At 42.8% G+C, this 21,567-nt stretch overlaps 1 protein-coding gene across 1 annotated transcript in view; it reads right to left on the bottom strand.

Annotated features, from left to right (window-relative positions):
* Positions 1 to 216: 216 nt before the first annotated feature.
* LOC138288565 (uncharacterized) overlaps positions 217 to 21,567 on the bottom strand; it is a 201,656-nt gene continuing 180,305 nt past the window's right edge. The window contains exon 7 of the mRNA XM_069230081.1: positions 217 to 997. Coding sequence (XP_069086182.1) covers positions 954 to 997 — 44 coding nt within the window. The 3' untranslated portion in view covers positions 217 to 953. The remainder of the gene's footprint in view (positions 998 to 21,567) is intronic.

Below are 21,567 nucleotides of genomic sequence, written 5' to 3'. Positions count from 1 at the left end.
TTATGTTTTGTAAGTTTGCATATTACGGTGAAAATCTGAATAATTTGTGGAATCAGACAATGCAACATAGGAAATAATTATCATATTCACCATCAGCGCTATATCTGCAAAATATGTTTTTTTTAAATAAATTAATAGACTTTTGTAACAAATTGATCTTTTTTACAAAAAGGAATATTTTTTAAATAATTGCATTCATATCCATCAATATTTTTAGAAACATGTTTCAATTTATTGTGAAAGAATAACGTTTAAAAGAACTGATATGTTTACCTTATTTTCCCAGGGAAATGTATTGGGCAAATGGGTGTAATTTAGAAATTGCTGGTGAGCGTATTTGGGACTAAATTACATCAAATTCACTTTTTGGGCAAAATAGGTTTGCCTGGCCTTAGGTACTGCAAGGGAGACATCAGAAATGACAAAAGAAGACACCACAAGGAAAATATTATGAACCACCAAAGCAAAAAATAGCAACAGCAGGACATTTAGCATAAAAGTCACGGCAAGGAAGATATCATAAATGACTAGCACAAAGACAGTTTAAGCAAGGAGGATTAAAAAATGACATATACAGTACGGACAAGGGTGTTGCCGTGCAAAACCAACTTGATCATAGTTTTAGCAAAGAACATACCATACCATAAACAACAAATGGCCGTGGTCACAAACATACAGATAGATATGAAATGGATCACTGAATTGCAATTACATGAGTTGCTGAAGAACTAGCCATATATTGTGGACATTGTTGCCCAGTGATCCATGGTTAGTAATGGACTAGGCCAAGTCTTGTCATTGATCAGTAGCTCCTCTTTCCAGTGTATGATCCAAAGACCGTGCTCACTCTTGAACGTTGCATCTAGTAATTTTGTCTCTGCCATGGTACAGGAAGTCCCCATCATGGTTCTTGCTGAAGTTAAGACTGCTTACCATTTTTTTCTTGGAAGCAGTCATGCATTTGAAATAAAAATAAGGACCACAAGAGGGATGCTACCTGTAGACAGAAGCATATATAATTAATGTATTAATATTTCCTAATTATTTATGTAGATAATTATACATGTTCCTTAACAGATTTTACCAACTATTTTCAAAGATTCCTCTCTTGTATATTATTTTATGATTCCTGTAGTTTTTGTTTACATTTTTTATCTTCTTGCTCTTTTTTCATTAGTTCAAGCTTCCTCTAACAAACCAACGTTGCTTCAAAATGGAAATGGCCAGTGAGTTCCAGTAACACAATATTAAGGAACTGATTTCCAAAGGTTTAAATTTAGACTTGTAAACTCAACAATGCATATTTTATCATAACGCCCATGTGTTAGGAAGACCAACATATTTGATATCATGTTTTTATCAACAGGTATAGTATGGAGGCAGTTATCTGCATGAGGAGGCCCTTATACCATTGGCTTCCTCTTAGAGATATATTGTTTTTGAAGGCATAAATACTGTAATATCTTTACCTTATAGTGCACTAGGGTTCAATAAATTATAAACATGTGCAGTAATTATAAAAATATGTATAATTCCCAAAAATATGTACAATTTCTGGCAAAAGGTTGTGACAAAATATATGTAAAAAAATATGTGTAACAATCGGCCGATGTGGCAGTAACCTTTTTCCTTTTCTATTTTTTATGTAAATGTGTAATTGTGATGGGGTACAGAAGAACATTAGGTTTAACTCCCTTTGTGGTAATATTTAGCCCACTTGGGCAAGATTGTAATAAGGAGGGATGTTGTTTGAATTGCCAGTAGTATTCTCAATTCGTTAAAAAATAGCCATTTAAAGATGGCCGCAATTGTTTTGCTCCCGCTTTGATTATAAGGCTTTGTAGTCTGTTTTCAATGCAGTGCAGAGGCCCCCTTGGCGAGCCCCAGTCTGTGCCCCCGCATATATTTTTTTAATTTTGTACTGGGAGGTGGTGGTCCCCAAGACACAGGAGGGGTTCTGTGGGCCCCCCTATTTTTTTTTATGTGAAGCCCCAGGGAGGTGGTGGTCCCTGTGGCCTAGGTGGCCCAGGTGGGCATGGGGTGCCCGATATATTGTTGTCCCAGGTAGGTGGTGGTCCCCTGAACTGGGGGGGCCTGTGCGCCACCCCCTAAATATATATATTTTATATACATAATTAATGTTGCCCCCTTTAATCTCCAAACCAATTTGGCTGCGTGTGGTGTGGGATTTGGAGCTTAAACGTACAAAACCATGCCTGGCACAGGGTTGGTGTGGTTATAGGGGGTTGGCGCATTGCCTGGCCTATGGCCGGACCCTATGGCCCAGCCCCGCCACACACTACCAAAGGCGATGCATGGCCTGGGTTTGGGTGGTTATACAGGGTTGGCCACAGGCCAGGCCCTGCAGGCAACCTCCGTCACACACTGCCTTAGGCTGTGCGCGATGGTGGTTGGGTTAACGTCTAGTAATTAAAATGACTTTACGTTAAAAAAACATAGAACTTCCCTGAAAAAAACAAAGGTTACAGGCACTTTATAGTTAAGGAATGAATTGAAAAAAAAGAGTGAAATTCACTTAAAAAACACCAAAGGTTACAGGGATGTTATAGTTATCTCAAGTAACTATAACTCGTGCCCTAAAGTACCTAGAACTTGCATCCTCACCATGCACTGCTAATTACCCCACAAATAACAGCACTCATGACATCTTTGATGACATCATTGAAAATATTAATGTAATATTTGCAGTACATTTTTTGATGAAAATACTGTGCATGGTGGGGTTGCGAGTTATAGTTACATTAGGGCACGAGTTGTAGTTACTTGAGAGAACTCTATTTATTACAGGTGAGTTCCTATGGTTTTGTAGGTTTAAAATGTGAGCCTAACACTAACGTCCCTGTAACCTTTGTTTTTTTATATATATAAGCAGTTATACTTACCATGCCAAAAATGAAAACACAGATAGGGACTTTTCCAGGTGGGGGACCGAGATAGTAACGATTAGGTAGACATTTGCAGAGATGTAAGCCAGAAAACAGCAGCTGTGCCAGTCGAGGGAATTGAAGGAATACGGATGCAGAGATGTGATTGATACAATAGAGGAGGTTGAAGAGCAAAAAAAACGTGAAGGCTGAGGGAAGAGCCGGGTGTGAATTAAGTCGAAAAAGCAGGAAATAATCCACCAGTGGCGCTCATTGCCAGACACAGACTGATAGGAACTCTCCTTAAATATTGCTTTGCCTGTGCTGACTTAGAAACCAAACACCAGCCACTTTAGGAAAAGAACCACACCAATAACGTCTACCTCCTAATTGCCATGATTTCTCTGGTTGCAGCTGTCACCAGCCCTGCAGCAGATGAAAATACAAAAAAGTTTGGTTTCTTCATTCCACAAATCTCTGTAAACACGTAACGTTAGACATAGGCATGTCAGTACGCTAGTCCTCAAAAATGCCTCCGGGTTTCTGAGGGAATTGATTATGAAAATGACAAACCGTCCAGGGTACTGCAGAAAATAAGCAGGGTCTCAAGGACGATCAGCTGCCACATGCTGTTCCCAATCAATGACGTATCGTAGATGGCCTTTGACCTTCTTGAATCAAGAATAGCATTTACCTCATATTCAGGTGTATCCTCCATAGTAACAGGGGTGGTGGAGGAAGAGTTCGAAGTCGATGATAAAGTGAACGTTTGAAAGGGGAAACATGAAAATTGTGATGTATCTTCCATTGTCTGGGTAATGTCACTTTTACTGCCACACAATTTGTTATGGGGGAAATTAGAAAAGGACCAAAAAAAGTGGTGAAGATTTTGATGGAAACCCAGGCAGAGGTAGTAAACAAGTATATAACATACCTTGTCATCTATTGCATATTTACGAGCCAGTTGACAATGTAAATCTGGACTTTAATTACAAGTGTCTTTTGGCCATGTTTCTGAATGTCATGCATTTTCTGAACCAGAATTGTAGCAGGTGGGACTAACCTTAATATAGACACTGGCAACTCATGGGTATGAATCACATATTTTCAGTAGAAGGATGAAACCTTTTACGTTTTGTGGAGAGAATTAGTATATACAACTTCAGCTAGAGGAAATCCATGAACTTAGTCTTCAAGATGTTGTAATGAGAAGCATCGTAGATATTGATGTATGGTCTGATTCACCTTTCCGGTTTGACATCTGTCTGGAGACAGTAACTACTAGGTTTATGTGATGCTACTCAGAGTAATTTTATCAAGGGAGACCAGAAGCTGGAGGTTAACAGTGATCAATAAAGCTGACCTTGAAACCTGACTAGACGTGTTTTGAGACAATGTATCAGTCTTACTATGTAAAATACTGGGATTGTAATTTATGTGAAATTGAAAGCGAGAGAATAACAGCATCCATCAGGCTTGTCTATCATCTTCACAATGCATGGACTTCAAAAACCTAAAGTTTTTATGGTCTTTCCAGACTTCTACCTCATGATTTGCTACTTCCAGATAGCGATGGCAGTGACTGAAAGCATCCTTAATTCCCAAACGCCCTCTGCTATCTAAATGCTTTCCTGCTTCTGATAATTCACGAGAATGGAAAGCTACAGGGATCTCTTTGAGAAAAAAATGGCATTGAATGCTTAGCAGATCAATATGTTTCCACTACAAAGGTTACATTAATGGTGGGTGTGTTAAAAGAGGATCAGAAATAGAAGGTTCTTTCGGTTCTTTGAAAGCTTTTTCTTTTTCTGGATACCCAATTATATATCACATTTTTTTGCGTGAAGTGGGTGACTGGAGCAACAAGGCATGAAAATGACTGTTTGAATATTCTAAAGAAATTGGTAAAATCTAGACACCTCTTCACTTCTTTAACTGACTGGCCAGTCTAGGACTGCTTTAAGTTCTTCATCCATGTTTATTCTATCACTACAAATATAGAACACTAAGCAAGATGCAATCTAAACATTAAACAAACATTTAGAGAATGTTTGGCCAGATAAACAAAAATTAGAAATTCTGATTTCTAAATTGTGATTCTTACTGAATTGCAATTAGGAAATCACAGTTCCTAATGTATGTATCCTTAGAACTTTTAATTACCGACTACCTAGTTGGCCGCAAATCAACCTACTTCATGAATATTAATGATGTAGGACACAGTGTGCGACCCATTAGGAAGGATAGCCATCACAGGGATGGGGGCCTGCGAGGGTCAGCAGACAGCTTTTATTGCTTTTAAATAAAGCATTTTTGTTCTTTTGAAATGGAGGTGCTTTCTTTAAAGGAAAACAGGATGTTTTTCAAAAACGAAAAAATGAAACTTTTAAGTTTCATTTTTTTAATAGTAGGCAGTGGTCCTAAATATTTTGTTAAACATTCTCAAAGGATAAGGGGTCCCAGGCAGGGGCGGCTCCTCCATAAGGGCAGAGAAGTGTTGCCCCCCCTGCCAGCTGCAGCAGCTACAAACCTTTTCCACAAAAACCATCATAAACTTTTTTTATTATACTTTTTGTGGAAAAGGGGCAGGACCACGGGAGTGACAAGCAATGAGGAGGAGTGCTGAGCACTCCCCTTCAGAGTGCATACATGTTTGGCCGGCTGTCTCAGGCTGTCCAAACACACAGGCTCACAGGGCTCTCTCCAGCCCAGCAACACAGTTGTCGGGCTGGAGAGAGCCTGCACCGGCTCCCAGTCTGTTGGGAGCACCCCGGCTGGACACACCCAGCCAACCCTGACGACGCTCTGGGCAGTGTCAGGATTGGCGCAGGGCAGGCTGGGGGCCTTTGTTTGCAGGCAGAGAAGAGGAGAGGAGCAGCGCTGTCGTAGCGGCGGCGGCACAGGTAAGTGTTTTTAAAAAAAATAAAATATTCATTTAATCCCCCTCTCCTTCCCCCTGTTAATCCCCCTTCCCCCGTGGGCCGCCCTGCCCCTTCAATGTCATGCGAGCCGTGACTGGTCCCAGGGAGACCCGTCTCCTTATGCTAGTGGTTACCACTGCCTTTCACTAGTCGGTAAAAAATTAATGTTTTGAAATCGTAATTCGGTCTCAAAAATTAATACATAGTGTAAAGCGTGTTCTACCTTTATGTAGACTGCGGTTGGCTATACTTTGCATTCTGGGGTATTATTCCATGGAGATCAAAAAGCCATACACGTAAGAAGCCTCACCTGTATTTCAGCAAAATTATGCATGAAGATCGTTCCAAGAGCATTGTAGATTAACGTGAGACTGCATAGCCAACAGGTCTTGCTTTTGGGAACCTATAAATGTTTAGCCAGATCTATTGGCTCTGTCAATGTCTTTAAGGTATGTTGTAGAGCAGCTTGGGTGAGGTGCAGCATGTTGAAAAGTTATAGTCCAACAAAACAATTTGAAAATCTACATATTAAAAATTGCCAACGAAACCAATTAAAACGATGAGACACCAACAACCAGATGAATTATGCTAGTGAAAACACATCGAATTTCCTGTGTGCAAACACCCATTTGGGTGCACATAGAAGGTGTGCTCCAACGGCCTGCTGTTCAGTACTACAGGGCTACAGAGTACAAAGCCAGCCAAATGCATTCCGCTCTGCAGTCTCTTAAAGAGACTGGCTAATATACACAGTACTGTCAAAATGGCTTATTGACTCAGCAATGTACATTGTATTATTGAGATGCCCATATGTTTCGAAGCATGGCCCAGCTAATCAGTACTGTGGAGTGTGTATGCACTCAGCACTGTACACTACAGCGCACTGGACAGTGTAATTGTAATTGTATTTATTTATATAGCGCTTACTACCCCTGGCAAGGGGTCGAAGTGCTTTTGGCAAGTAGCAAGCTACTCTGGAACCCAAAAGGATTTGTGGTGGATTAGTAAAATGAAATACGAGTGTACGTACATGATGCATGCTTGTGGCTCACGCTGTACAATGTATTACAAAATGCAGTTTGTTTATTAGAGTGCTGTCCTTTTTTCTTTATACTGTACATCTTCTTACAGAAAACATTGTGCACTGTGTTTTATAAGGGGCAGAATACTATGCAGATCACAATGTGTGTATTAACCATATGTATTTGCCTTATAATAAAGCAATTTAACTATTTACTGTGTAGCCAGTATCTTGAGCAGTTAACAGGGTAGAGTTATGGTAGCCAAGTTAAAAGACCTTACCTGAACCAGGATTTAAAGTCACAGGCTTCTTACAAAAGAATAGATGACTCTACTATTTTGTAAACCAATTCTAATAATGGGGTGGAGGGGTGTGCACTGCGTTGCTCCCACGGTTGGAGTAAATTTAGCATCATCCTGCTTCCTTTGTCATGTATTGCCCTTCACTAACAGCATGACACCTCCCAGGTTGTGAGCTAGGTCCGAATCATATTGGAGTACCAACATGCCATCTCACAAGAACCATGGGCCTCATTACGACCCTGGTGGTTTAATGACTGTCAATGCGGCGGTCTGACCGCCACATTACGACTGTGGTGGTAGTGCCGTAGTCAGACCGCCAGCATTGCCAGTTTTTGTCTCCATGACGGTCTGGTGGTGCTGGTGGTCCTAATCCGCCAGGACCTTGCTGCAAGCAGAACCGCCCTGGGGATTACGACCCCCCTCTCCGCCAGTGGTTTCATGGAGGTAACCCTGCCATGAAAAGACTGTGGAGACTGGGTGCAGGTACAGTTAAACACACTGGTGTTATTTCTAACTGTGCAAGAACCCAACGAGGAGATTTGTATATGCTAAACCCTGGAAAACTGTGTCCTGTGTCCTGGTTTCATTTCTCAGTGAGCTAAATGCATAGTACAATTTTGGACCCCTATTAGAAGAACTTAGTGCTACATAGAAACCACATAAGGGACAAATACGTATCACACATTAGAGTACATGAGTGAGAAATTAGTTTATTAGTTAACTAAAACCATAAGCACAAATTGAAGATCTTAAACATACCACCAATAAATGCTAAAATGTCCTTGATTAGACGTAGGTGATCAGAATCGTAGCGTCAAGGTTTAGCAAAACTATGAGGACTGGCATTAATTATCCATCCAGCTTCATCCTAGTCCTGTGCAAATAGGGTTGTTTTACTAAATAAGGTAAGACCAAGCCTCTCTTGATGTAGGTGATACACAATAAACTTGAAAGTGTACTATACATTATACAAGGGTTGCCTCTAGGGCAGGCATAACCAATCATGCATAAATTGCTTAGTGCAAATAATACATACAGAGCTGTTTTACTGTCAAATAACTGCTTTTCTATAAACTTGGGAGCCTCAAAAACAGATTCTAAGTCTCCTACATTCGGTTGCCTGAGGAGTGTGCAATAAACTTAATAGTGCTTTATACATTATACGAAAGTTGTCTCTGAAAGGCATAACCAATCATGCATAAAGTGCTTAGTTGAAACAATAAATACAGAGCTGTTTTACAATCAAAATTACAGCTTTTCCCTTGGCCCGGGAGCCGGGAGCTCAGACGAACAGGTTCTGAGTCTCCTAGATTTGGTTAACTGGATGGTCGAGTTAGAGACCACTAATTCTTCACACCCTGCCCCTAGCAGTCTGAATCACTATACCAGTGTTGGCAATGAGAAACTGATAAAAAATGTGGTTTAGTGCCAGTGGGGGAGGGGAAGGGGTTATACTACGGTAGTTTCCTGAACTGAGTCCAACCTTAGTTTTGAGAGCTATTCAGCGTTAGAAGCACAGATTGAAGTGCCACTGTACACGGCCCACTGTAGTGTGGATCTCTTTAATACACGTCCTGCACCCTATACCGCTGACCCAGCTCCCCACGCTCCCCAAACACGGATTGCCCCCAAGAGTGCAATACATACCTGTGCAAATATGTACCTGTACAGTTGCACCAAACGATCTCCTGCAGCTCGTAACCTTGGCCACTCCAGTTCACTCTGATTCATCTCCGACGGGCATTAAATTACTCTTATGTCTTAACGGCAGGACATCGAAATTATCTTCCAACTCTTAAACATACGGAAAGTTTTCACTTCTCACGGAAATTTCAGGATCACTTTCCAGACCACGATCCAGTTACATAGTGTGCATAACGATGGGTGAAAAAACATCCCTCCAAAAAATAAGATGTATTTTACTCGGCTGCCTGATAAGAAGCGCAAATAAATCAGATGATATCCGCCCCGTATCAACCACTTCCAGTGGCTATAATCTCATCGTTAGTATGTGCTATATAGTCTACAGGACCTTCGATTTTAGTCAGCCATCACACTCGGAGAACAAACTCTCTATAGTACGAGAGCCATGCCAGGCGAGAGGTTCGATGCAGTATGGGATGTAAGGCTCTAAAAGTATGGCCTTGATCAATTAAATGGATCGTACCCCCCGCACAAATCGACTAGGTGCTACACACCCATCTTTCTGCAAGGATACATAATACCATGTCCCTTATTTCTGGGGACTTGTGGTCATTATGCTAATCACAAATGTCACCTGTACACATCAAGTGTGATGTCTAACAAAACTGCACTCTGTAACTCATATGCAGATTCAAGCATGGGCTTAAAATGCCCAGCATGCAAAGAGCGTGTATGTATAAATCGACGACTGACTAACGATATTACATGACATGGGGCCAACCGACAAATACTACTTCATCAATTTCTACTTTGATCTGAAGCGCCTATCTGATCTGCACTCTAGAAACACTACCGATGAAAACGAGAGTGCATTCAATTGGTATTAGAACAGAGGTGCAAGTTGCACCACTATACAGTGGACCAATGGCAATACGCCTGTAAATAACACAAAGGCACACTTATCCCATGACCCTGTACATAGCGCCACTAGAGCTGTCAAAACAAAAGAAAGTACTGATGGGTGCACTCCCTAAAGAACACCAGAGGGTTGTACCCCATATTCAACATAGAGAACTATGACTGCATTGAGGATTGACCCCTTGTGGTGAGCATCAGGGAGGCAGCATACATCCTTAATTAGAGCCTGTACCCATCTCAGAACTGGTATGTATGCATCATGTGCATGTGAACACTATATACCCTATAGGAAACAAAGAATAAATAAATGAGATGATAAGGAATCCTTTAATAAAGCACACCCATTCCTTATTCCAAGCTGTCCCCTGGTATCCTTATATATCCCAAAGCCTCACCAAGGATGACATGTTCGAGGGTGATGGTCCTCTGCTCGGATGTGCTGCAGATCTCGTTAGCCTTGCTGGAGATGAGGTGGATGAACTCGGTACCGCAGTTCTCTGCCAGCTCGTGGGCACTGTTGCCCATGTACCTGTTTGGAGAGTCTCTTCTTCCAACTTGTTGATGGTGGCCCTAGGGATTGTCAGGTCATCATAATTTCCTGAGTAGTGAAGATAGGCATCTTATCGAGGACTGGATGAAGGGTGGCAAAGGCAGAAGCTAGGTAGGTTCCCACGCCTGATTTCTTCGGTTCCCAGCAGGCAGCGCTAGGGCCACAACTCCATTGTCAGGTGCCACCTCATCAACACCCGAGCGCAGTTCCTTTTAATTCATTTACCCGGTGGCTACACGCTAGAATTGGACTGGGAGCTTCTATCCTTTTCACTGGAAGTGGTGTCCGAGAGCAATGCAAAGCAGTTACCTTCTACTTCGGGTGCTCAATCCCGCAAGCGTTCAATCGTAGTTACCTTGGAGCTGAATGTAAAAGCACATTCCCTTTATGATGTAAAGTGTGTGTTCCCTACCTCTTACTCTGCACCTGGGAACTTCTTACCGCATTCTCACCACCCCAATTGATTTGCTCAAAAAAGAAGGAAGGGCAAACTTTACGCGCAACAAATTAATGGGGACTGGCATTTCATGGATTAGCATAGCTGGGAGCTGGGGAAGTAGATCCTGGCCGTAGAACTCCGATCAGAGCACAACAGCTGGTCATTTCTGGTTAGGGAGGAGGTGGGAGGGATAAATGCTGCAACAGAATGCAAGTAGCTATAGGCCTGAGGCTGAACACGCACGCACCGTGTAACACCAGCAGGAATTTTTTTTTTTAAAAGTCCCCCAAAGGAACAGATACACAACCAAAGCATATAGATACAGTCCTCGGTCCCTGCTCTGTAGGAGGAAACGAAAGACAAAAAGGAGGGACACAGAATAAGGGCTGACCACTAGCAAGCTCAGATTTTTAAAGGACACTGAAACAAACAAATGAAAAGCAGTGGATGAACTGACATTTTTTTATTTTATTTTTATTTAGGCTTTGAAGATATAGTTTGCGCTGTTTTGTGCGGCTGAATGTGGGGAATGGTTTTTAGGAAATTGTGAATAACTTGACCATAATATTTGTATTGATCAGTCTATGAAATGTGTTGTGTGATTAAAACCAAAGCTTTTTAACCTATCTTCAATTAGCCTGTGGTCCTGATAGTGTTGTGGTACTGATCTGAGTATTATTGCGTTATTGAGTGCTAGTGATGATTAGTGTAAGGAATGAATGGATATTGATGAACATCCAAGGGGAGCTTTGATTTATTACTGAATACGGTGCTCCTTCCCCTCGTTGTGAGGGGCCATCTCTCTGCTGCTGCTCTATACTTGGATTAATATAAGCCTCCCAGTATCACTTCAGGTGGAGCTCCCATTACACAGTGTGTGGTTTCACTATATGGTAGCAGGCCCGATATGTTTGGAGCTGTTCCGTGGGTGGAGTCTCAGCATATTGGAGTGCAGAGTGGGAGCTGAGCAGAATGGGAGACAAGCAGATCGGGGGGCGAAGAGCTGTGTGAGGCTGGGTGGCCGAGCACAGGGAGGAAGATGCCTGTGTTTACCACTGTAGCTGGCATTCTGATCCAACACTCTTCAAGCACCACCCTGAGGAAGCAGTGCGATTGGGCTGTCTGACACAGTTGGATGTGCCAAAAATCCGAACCGGGGCAGGCCGAGTTGTGTTACCCTATTTTGCACCACCCCAATGTTCTAATGTACAGGCCACGAAAGACTGGCTGCTCTGAAGGGGACCGCAGAAGACTGGAGTTTAGGGTGACCACCTGGCATTGAGGCAAATTCTGGACAGGACTGTAAAAAATTCTGGACAAAGGGTCAAAATTCAGGACAAAAATTCTGGACAAAGGGTCAAAATTCAGGACAAAAAATTCAAGAACAAACGTCAGTTTTACAGACACACGCAAGAGAGGCCATGCCTCACTATGTTGTCAGTGCATTTATGTACTCTTTTTTAACATAGCACTATTTATTTACTGTGGACCTTTTGTGATTGCCTCCTGGTGTGCTACATTCAGGTGTCACATTACGTCCTTGTTCAGTAGTAAATTAATGCCCTTCACGGCAAGGCCATCACCCCTACCCAAATCTACCCGATCTTTCCTGAAGAGAAAGTAACAGCAACATTTTGATTAAGTTTCTGAACATTTCAAAACCCCTGGCAAACAGTTTGGGAAACATTAAGGTAATTAACCTTATGCTAGTTTAAACAAATTGAACAAAAACATCTGGCTTACCCCAACCGCCCATGGACTTTCAACCTATTTTTTTTTTAAAGAGGTAGGGCAGATGGTGAGGGTGACAGTCTCACATCTAATGACAGGATGTGATGTACCCATAACTTGTCTGTAGTCTCACTGCACTAGAGTGTATGTTTGGGACTCTACATTTATCTCAGAAATTGGAGCCCGGACTACCAATCAAAGATAACAAAAGAGTAGGATGAAATCGAGATCAAATGGGAGATCAGCGGCAAGTAATTTAAAGGGTTGTTGCTAACAACTGGATAAATAAAGAAGAGAAGAACAAGGTGGGACAATTTCTAAAATCAGACAAGATGGGTCCACCAAGACTATTTGAAGGTATTGGGTACCTGGGGAGTTGTCTGCACACAGGAGCGAAACAGAAGGGGCACTGTCAAGTGGTTGAACAATCAACACCCATCCACCTTGGCAAACTCTTCTGGTGCAATGGTTCGCTGTTAGTGCTTGTGAAGGGTGAGCTGGGGCCAGACCCCTTGCAAGGTTGTGCAAGGCAATTGCCCGCTTAGTCCATGTCTTTATATGGTTTTGAAATTGAGCAAAAGCCAAACTAGAGATCTGGGTTATCCCTCAGTGTCAAGTACACATAGAATCTTCAAAATATTTGGGATGTAAATTGCACAAACAAAATTTTAAAATTTTAAAATTAAATTAGTGTTTCTTTAACATATGGCACTGTTTTCACCTTCATACACAATTAGATCTCAGATTAAACTGGGAACCAGTTACCTTTTGATACCTATTGATTAATATCTACCACTGATTTCCAGGATGAAAATCTCGGCAGAGCGAACGGTGCCTCCAAGCTCAGTTTCCTTTTTGGTCTTCTCTTCTGCTTTCTGTAGAGGCCATGTGGCACTAGCGAAGATGGTGTGCTACCCCAATGATAGTATTATTTTGCAAACCTTCCCCTGCTCGTCCTTCATTCCTTCTTCAGACAGGCCACACATCTGATTTGGTCGCTGCGGCGCCATCGGGAGCTCTTTCCACTCTAAAGCTAACTGTGACTGCGGGTGGATTAGATCTTCTAGACTTAGAATGATTTTATTCAGCTGTAGATGTCCAATGGGTGGCTCACTGGCTTTCTGCCCACCTCCCTGCATGAGATGGGGTTTACCAGTAAAGACTTTTAAGGAAGGCTTAATGCACTGCTCATCGTTTCCTACTGACCATTCTATGGATCACCATCTGGGGTTATCATGCATGGCTTTCTCTTGCCTTGCCAGAACCTGTAAACTCACTTTCACGAAGAAACCATATGCTCCTGCACTACCTTTGCTAAGCCTTCCCACTCGCACAGGATGGCTGTGCTCAGAGCAACTCCATCAGTGGCATGTTGCAGGTGTCTTAAAATTGGGGACTGTTTCTGAACAGTGAGCTACTAAATTTCCAAACCCTTGTGGCAGACTACCATCTTCACCACGGTCAACTCCTTACTTACAACCACCTTAAATAATCATTAAATGCCCTATTTCATGTCTGCTACCTAGCACTAACCCGACAAGAGGTGTGCCAGAAGCTCTGTACCATAGGAAATGGTGGCAAACTGATAGAATGGGTGTACAGACCTATCCTGCAACATGGAAACCACTCCAGGTCTTCTTGTCATACTACCTGGGTGATTGATGTAGCCAAACCTCTGCAAGATATGGACTAAAATACTGGACTTTCCCCACAAAGTACCCACAGCTGTCACTTTAAGTAAATTCATAGTGCTTCCTTGTGAATGCATTCTGCCCGTTGCTTGCCATTGGCCTTGTGGTTTGTAACTCACAATTTGTTGCTTTCAATTTGCTGGCTTTATTTGTTTTAGGCTATGCAGCTTGAATCCGTCCCTTCCCTTGACAAAACCTTATTTACAGTATCCTGCCGAGTTCTCCCTTTCTGTAAACAGGCCTGTAAATCTTGTTCTTTTCTTATCATATTTGCTGTGCATTCAAAGAACAAAGTCAAATGTCAGGCTCTGTCTTCGGTGGGACCTTAGTGTTTACTTTCCTTTCTCTGACTTCAAAGTGAGAGGATTCGTGCAACAATCTTGCTGGATACTGAGGTTAGGAAAGAGTTTTTTCTATCACATGACACCATTTAAATAGACTTCAGAATATATCAGAATTTCACCCTACTCTGTATCACTCCACTTTACGCCACTCCATGCCACTGTTCTCTTCTCTATTCGGAACCACTTCTCTATGCTACTTCACACTATGCCTCTCTACTCTACTCTGTTCTACTCTACTCTAAGCCACCGCACTTTGCGCCTCTCTACACCACTGCGCTCTGCTCGTCTGCACACCATACCACTCCAGTCTAGGCAACACCAATCTAATCCGCACAACTCCACTCTCTGCCACGCTGCACTGTACGCCACTGCACTCTAAGCTAATACACTCTATGCTAATGCACTTTACTCTGTAACACTCAACTCTATGCCCCTGCACTCTACAGCAATACACTGTACATCATTCTAATCTACTCTGCACCTCTGCACTCTACACTACTTTACTCTATGCCATCACACTCTATGCAACTCCACTCTAACCTGCACTGCTCCACTCTAAGCCACCTCACTCTACTGTGAAATAATCTACTTTATGCCACTGCACTCTGTGCCACTGCATTCTATGCCACTGCACTCTACCCTGCACCTCTCCACTCTATGCAACTGCACTCTACTCTGAAACAATCTATTCTACGCCACTGTACTCTATACCACTCTGACCACTGCACTCTAGTTCAGTGCACTCTACACCACTGCAAACTGACACTCTGCAACACTGCTCTGGCCGCCACTATACTCTACACCACTCTGCCCTGTACTACTGCATTTTGCACTAATATACTCTATTCCACTGCATTCTATGCCACTCTACTCTGCCCAATGCCACTCTATGCAACTGCACTCTACACCAGTGCACTCTAAACAACTGCACTGCCCTTTACTCTGCACCACTGTACTCTATGCCACTGTTCTCTGTACCACTCTACACCACTGCACTGACACTCTACTCTGCAACTCTGCACTCTACACCACTCTACTCTATGCCACTGCACTCTAGGCACTATACTCAACTCTACAATACTCCACTCTGCACCACTACACTCTATGCCACATGAGTCTACTCTGCACTCTATGACACTGCACCACTCTGCATTACTGCACTCTCTGATACTCTATTGTATGCCACTGTACTCCACTGCACTCTATGTAACTCTACCCCATGCCACTCTATGCCACTGCACTCTGCGCCAATGCACTCTAAACAACTGCACTGTACGCCACTGCCCTCTACTCTGTACCACTGTACTCTACGCCACTGCTCTGTGCCACTCTACTCCACTCTACATCACTGCACTGACACTCTACTCTGCAGTGTTTCACTCTCCACCACCATACTGTACACCAATGTAATATGTACTACTGCATTCTATGCCACTGCACTCTATGCCACTCTACTCTGCATCACTCCACAGCACTTTGCCCTACTCTGCACCACTCTACACTACACCACTGCACTCCCTGCAATGTGAGTCTACTCTGCAATCTATGCCACTGCACCACTCTACACTACTGCTCTCTCTGCTACTCTATTGTATGCCACTCTACTCCACTGCACTCTATGCAACTCTACTCTGTCCCATGCCACTCCATGCCACTGCACTCTAAACCACTGCACTCTACGCTAACTCACTCTAAAAAACTGCACTGTACCCCACTGCACTGTACTTTGCACCACTGGGCTCTACGCCACTGCTCCTATGCTACTCTACTCCACTCCACACCACTATGCCACTAGCTTTAAGCCATGCTGAACAGCAGCTACTCTGGTGTATAACATGGCTAATGGCTAAAACACATTAGCAAAGCCAATAACTCTTTCGTAGATGAGACCTATTGGCTTTGCCAATGTTTGTTAGTACTATGAGGTACCGAGGTACCTGAAAGAACTGTGAAAAATACAATTACATTATAATAAAGGCTGCTACAAAATGCGCAAATACATTTCGGTTAAATAAAAAAAAAGTGCTTCTCAAATACAGATTTGAATAATATACAGTTTATACCTAGTGATAAAAAAAATTATAACACTCCATTAAAACCACACACTCCACAGCTCACCTTGGAACACCATTAAAATACCTCTCTGAAAGAAATATCTTTGCCATCAGAAAACTTCAAGTGACTCCTTTTAGTAAAGGCAATGCAGGTTTTCAAGCCCCTTTGTATTTGCAGATTTACCAGTTGCCCACATTTGCATGTCTTTAGGGAAGGAGACCCCCTGGCAAGAAGGCCTTTTCTTATCTGTCTGCCCCTCCCTCCCTTAGAGCACAGGAGACCCCCTGCCTTCCAGCCCAGCTGGGGAAACTCCTCTGCCCCTAATTTCGCCCTGCCTCCGTTGCCCTTTATGTGAAAGGCTAAAATTACGGACAAATGCCGTCCGTTAAAGCTTTCATCACGGACAACGGACAGCAGGGCGAAATTACGGACAGTCCGTGAAATTTACGGACGGGTGGTCACCCTACTGGAGTTGGAAGCTCCTGTTTGTTAATCGGGGCGACGGTGGGGACGAAGCATGCTGCAGCTCGACAGAAACAGCAGAGATGAGGAGGCAGACATTTCCTCTGGCCACTAGGGTTCTACTACAGAGTACAGTAGTACGTGGTGGTGCTTTGTGGAGTGAAGCAGAGGTAGCGGTAGGAGGCCACCCTTGTGGTTGAGCCCAGGAGGTGCAGAGGCTTCAGAGCTATGTCTCTGTGCAGTTTGGGCTTGCCTGGTTTGCTCCCCCTGCTTCGCTCCCTCCCTCCTCCACTCCAGTACCATTACACACCCACCTCGCTCTAGTGTCTGTGCTTAGCATGGCAACTTCCACTCCCTCTCTTCTTAAGTAGACTGGATATCCCAAAATCTCGGTTAATTATTCATATCTCCTGTATCTTAGCTAAACTGACAAAACCAAGTATTCACACCAGTTGTCCTGCCTGGTCTCCTGGCGGTGGCAAAATGTGCTCATGTCTGCACCCTCCCATCCTTTTTGATAAAAACATATTCTAAAGCGGGAGCAGCAAATGCAAAAACAACAAGGTGATGGATGAATTGCTTGAATTTATCTCAGCCACTGGCGATCGCTTGGGCCGCATCCCAATCCATCCTTTTTTGCCTACTATGCCACCGCAGTTTGGACCCAGCCATATGCAAATCACTCTTGACCCTGCTCCTCAATAAAGTTGAAACTTATTACATACCATTGTGATTCAGTATTTGGAAGGGATGCCCTAAACACGCCCCTTCCAAATACAGCATCGCAAAACCAAATTGTGTTTTGGTAACAAGTCACTGAATCGCAATTTGGCTTTTATGCATTTCAAAATTATTTTTTGTAGTGTGTGCTTTGTGATCTCCAAAAAAGATATGTATATTTGGTCCTTCGTTTAGTATTGAAGCTCCCTTATGAGGTGTAAAACCTTAGGTATACGTTGATTGTTTTATGACATGGTACATAACAACAGACAAATGCCATTCAAATATATAACTATGAACTGATCCATCAAGTCTGTTAAGGTGTCATTCATGAAATTGTCGCTACGGCATAACAAAGAGCAAAGGGCATAACCGAGACAATCGATTATGGTACTGCACTGCAGATTGTGAAGGAGACAGGGAAACATGCACTACATGACATGGAAAGGAGGGGAATACACTGCATTTATCCAATACGGCTCATTCCTTTTCTTTTCCCTTGGGCTAGTGCCGTTTTGGCAACCTAGCACCAACAGAGACACCTTTGCAACATAGTGCTAGGGTGCCTGTGTTGTAGGTTGGATTGATTTTCTGCAGAAAGGGGCAGCTTCCTGCACAAAAACAATCCTGAGAGTCTTTTTCCTCTTTCTATGTATGTTGCAGAATGCACCACACATGAAAAGAGGAAAAAACAGAGAGAAATAAAGATATTTCTACTCGTTTAGCATTTTCTGGCATATCTTTTTGGCGCATTCCCATTTTTACCAGATTTCATCATTTGGAAGTGCCTAAAAAACATGGGAGATGCGAGGGAATACCCACACAACACCCATGGAATGCCTCCATTGCGCAGAGTAATGCAATACAATGATTTGCCCTGCGTTGCATTACTCCAGAGTTTTTAAGACATTCAAAGCCACGCAAAGTGGCTTCAAAAATCTGACTTAAGGTTTGTGTCGATGCAAACTGGGCCATAACTATGGCTCCTAGTTTCTTTCCACAGGCCTCTGGTCCACAGCTTTGTCATTGAACTGACACCCCAGAAGATTGTTATCACCACTGGAAGCTATAAGACACAAGCTATAGATCACTGACTTGAAAATTTACTTACACATGCGATTGATGACATACTCTATTTTACTCACCATCGCAAATAAGAAAACAAACCTTCCGATGATTCCAGGAGATGGACCGGGATGGTAATGATTAGTCAACGATGTCAAGAGGTGTAAATCGGAAAGTAGCAGCTAGTGTTCTCCTAAGAGTTGAGGGAACAAGGAGGAGGCAAAGACATGACAGACCCAAGGGAGGAAGGGCGAGTATAAAATAAATGTGAAGATGGGGGGAAGAAAACTAAGGGCCTTTATTTAGAGTTTGGCGGACGGTTAATCTGTCACAAGCGTGAAGGATATCCTGTCTGCCGTATTAAGATTTCCATAGGATAAAATGGAATCAGAATATGGTGGACTGGATAGCCGTCATGTTTGCGATGGAGTAACCCCATTAGCCAAACTCTAAATCAGGCCCTAAGTGAGCAAGTCCGAAATAACCCACCAATGATGCACATCCCCAGTCACGGACTGATAGAAAAAGTCTCCTTATATACCATTCAACCTATGCTATCTTGAAAATGGAACACCATTTCTCTAAGTTTCATCTTGGAATAGGTAGACGTTCATTTTGACTCATTGTCAATGCCACTATTTTGGAAAGGAACCGCACAGTTAACATCGGATTTCTAAACACCAATAGGCTTATTTACAAGCCCGAGGTGCAGGGTAGTGCAGCAAGTAGCCTTGCTGTGCTGTCCTGCGCCACAGGGAAAGGACAGAAATGCACTGTATCTACAAGAGATGGCACATTTCTGTCTTCTCCCCCTGCACTGGTGCAAAATGGACTGCCTAGCGGTGATGCAGGCACCCTTGCACCATAGTGCAAGGATGCCTGTGTTACAGACAGGATTGTTTTTGTGCAGGAAGGGACCCCTTCCAGCACAAAAAACAATCCATGGTGGCTTTTACCTCTTTCTATGTGTGTTGCAGCACACATAGAAAAAGGAATAAACGAGGAGAAATAAATATATTTTTCTTTGTTGCGCCTCCCCTGAGGAGGTGTAAGATTTTGACGCATTCCCAGGTTTACAGATTGTTGTATATCTGGGAATGTGTCAAAACCCATGGGTGTTCCATGGGAACATCCACCACAATGCCGATGATACACCTCCCTCACGCAGTGGAAGGCAATGCAGTGACTTGTGCTGCATTGCCTTACACTGTATCTAAAAGGTCATGAAAGGTCACGCAAAGTGGCTTTGCGTGGCCTTGTAGAAAGGGGCCTGCACTATGCGCCACTGGTGCGTCACAAAAAGTGACACACCGCCAGTGCACAGGGCTTGTAAATAAGTCCCTGCCATTTTGTAGGATGCCATTATTGTCAGACCGTTAGCAAATGGTAATGCCGAAAATCTTGGGTCCCTTATCCAAGAACTCTCGGTAAGCATTTAACTTTAGACTTGTGCATGACAAATTCCTCATTTTCAAATCTATGTACACAACTGCGTGGTATTTTCATACACTGGTCACTGATACCTCTAAAACACCTGCTCTTCTTTCCTGTTCCAAGATGAGGAAAGTTAAGCATTACTTAACGCCAATTTAATAATTATTATTGTACAGCTGGTAAACTATTCTGCCATTCAATTAAAAGGTTTTTTGCACACATGACTCCCACTTTATGCACATTATGTAAGTATTACTTGGATTTTTGTAATTTACTGTATTTTCTATGAATTAAGCCCTGAGACCCCTGAGACGTGCTGAAAGAGCACTTACATTCCTATGTGAATTACTAATTTGCATGCACCTAATATATGCATTTGTTGCATATAGTTTGCATGTGGAAATCGTATCTATATGCATACATTAAAGCACTATTTACATTGCGAATTCCAGGTGATGCAGTTATAATCACGAGTTAGACCTATATTTTGTGAGCCTGTCCCTGCGGCTTTTAAGAATGTAAGGGCCTTAACAATGAAGCCTTTAAGTAGTTAAATGCCATTACAAAGCTATTCACACTAGCGGAATCTGATTACATGCATAAAACTAATGTTTGCATTCTCTAAGTTTGTCTGTCCTGACTTTTAGAATTATTGCCAATGGAATATAAAATATGAGATGTTCTGTGGAAGACAATAACCAAAATGCCAAAAACAGTAAAAGAACTTACTTCGCAATTCTCAAGACATTACATTTTTTATTTTTTGCAAAGGTGTGGCCTAATATACCCGCTGATCCATACAGCGTATCACAGCATAAAATTGTCATTCATATTCTACCACTACGATGCCAAGGAAACAAACTATAGAGACTGTCCTAGTCTGGACTTGCCCCACTTAAAACCTTTATTCACTCTGCAGTCAGGCTGAGCTCCAATACAACTAAATATGACAGAGTGATCTATTGTCTAAACTCTTTATGATGGATAACAATTGACCCTCACTCTACATAAAAGACAGCGGGGCATATTTATACTCCGTTTGCGCCGAATTTGTGTCGGTTTTTTTGACGCAAATTCGACGCAAAACTAACTCCATATTTATACTTTGGCGTTAGACGCGTCTAGCACCAAAGTTCATGGAGTTAGCGTCATTGTTTTGCATGAACACCTTCCTTGCGTTAATGATATGCAAGGTAGGCGTTCCCGTCTTAAAAAATGACTCCGATGCATATGCGTCGTATTTATACTCCCGGGCAAAAAAGACGCCCGGGAGTGGGCGGGTCTAAAAAACCCGCATTATCGCCAGATTTTAGCGCCTGGGTCAGGGCAGGCGTTAAGGGACCTGTGGGCTCAGAATGAGCCCAGAGGTGTCCTCCCCTGCCCCC

This window comes from Pleurodeles waltl, chromosome 4_1 (genome assembly GCF_031143425.1).
Source record: "Pleurodeles waltl isolate 20211129_DDA chromosome 4_1, aPleWal1.hap1.20221129, whole genome shotgun sequence".
In the NCBI taxonomy this organism is placed as follows: Eukaryota; Metazoa; Chordata; class Amphibia; order Caudata; family Salamandridae; genus Pleurodeles; species Pleurodeles waltl.
The sequence above is the reverse complement of the archived record's forward strand: the minus strand, read 5'-3'. Positions and strand labels throughout refer to the sequence as shown.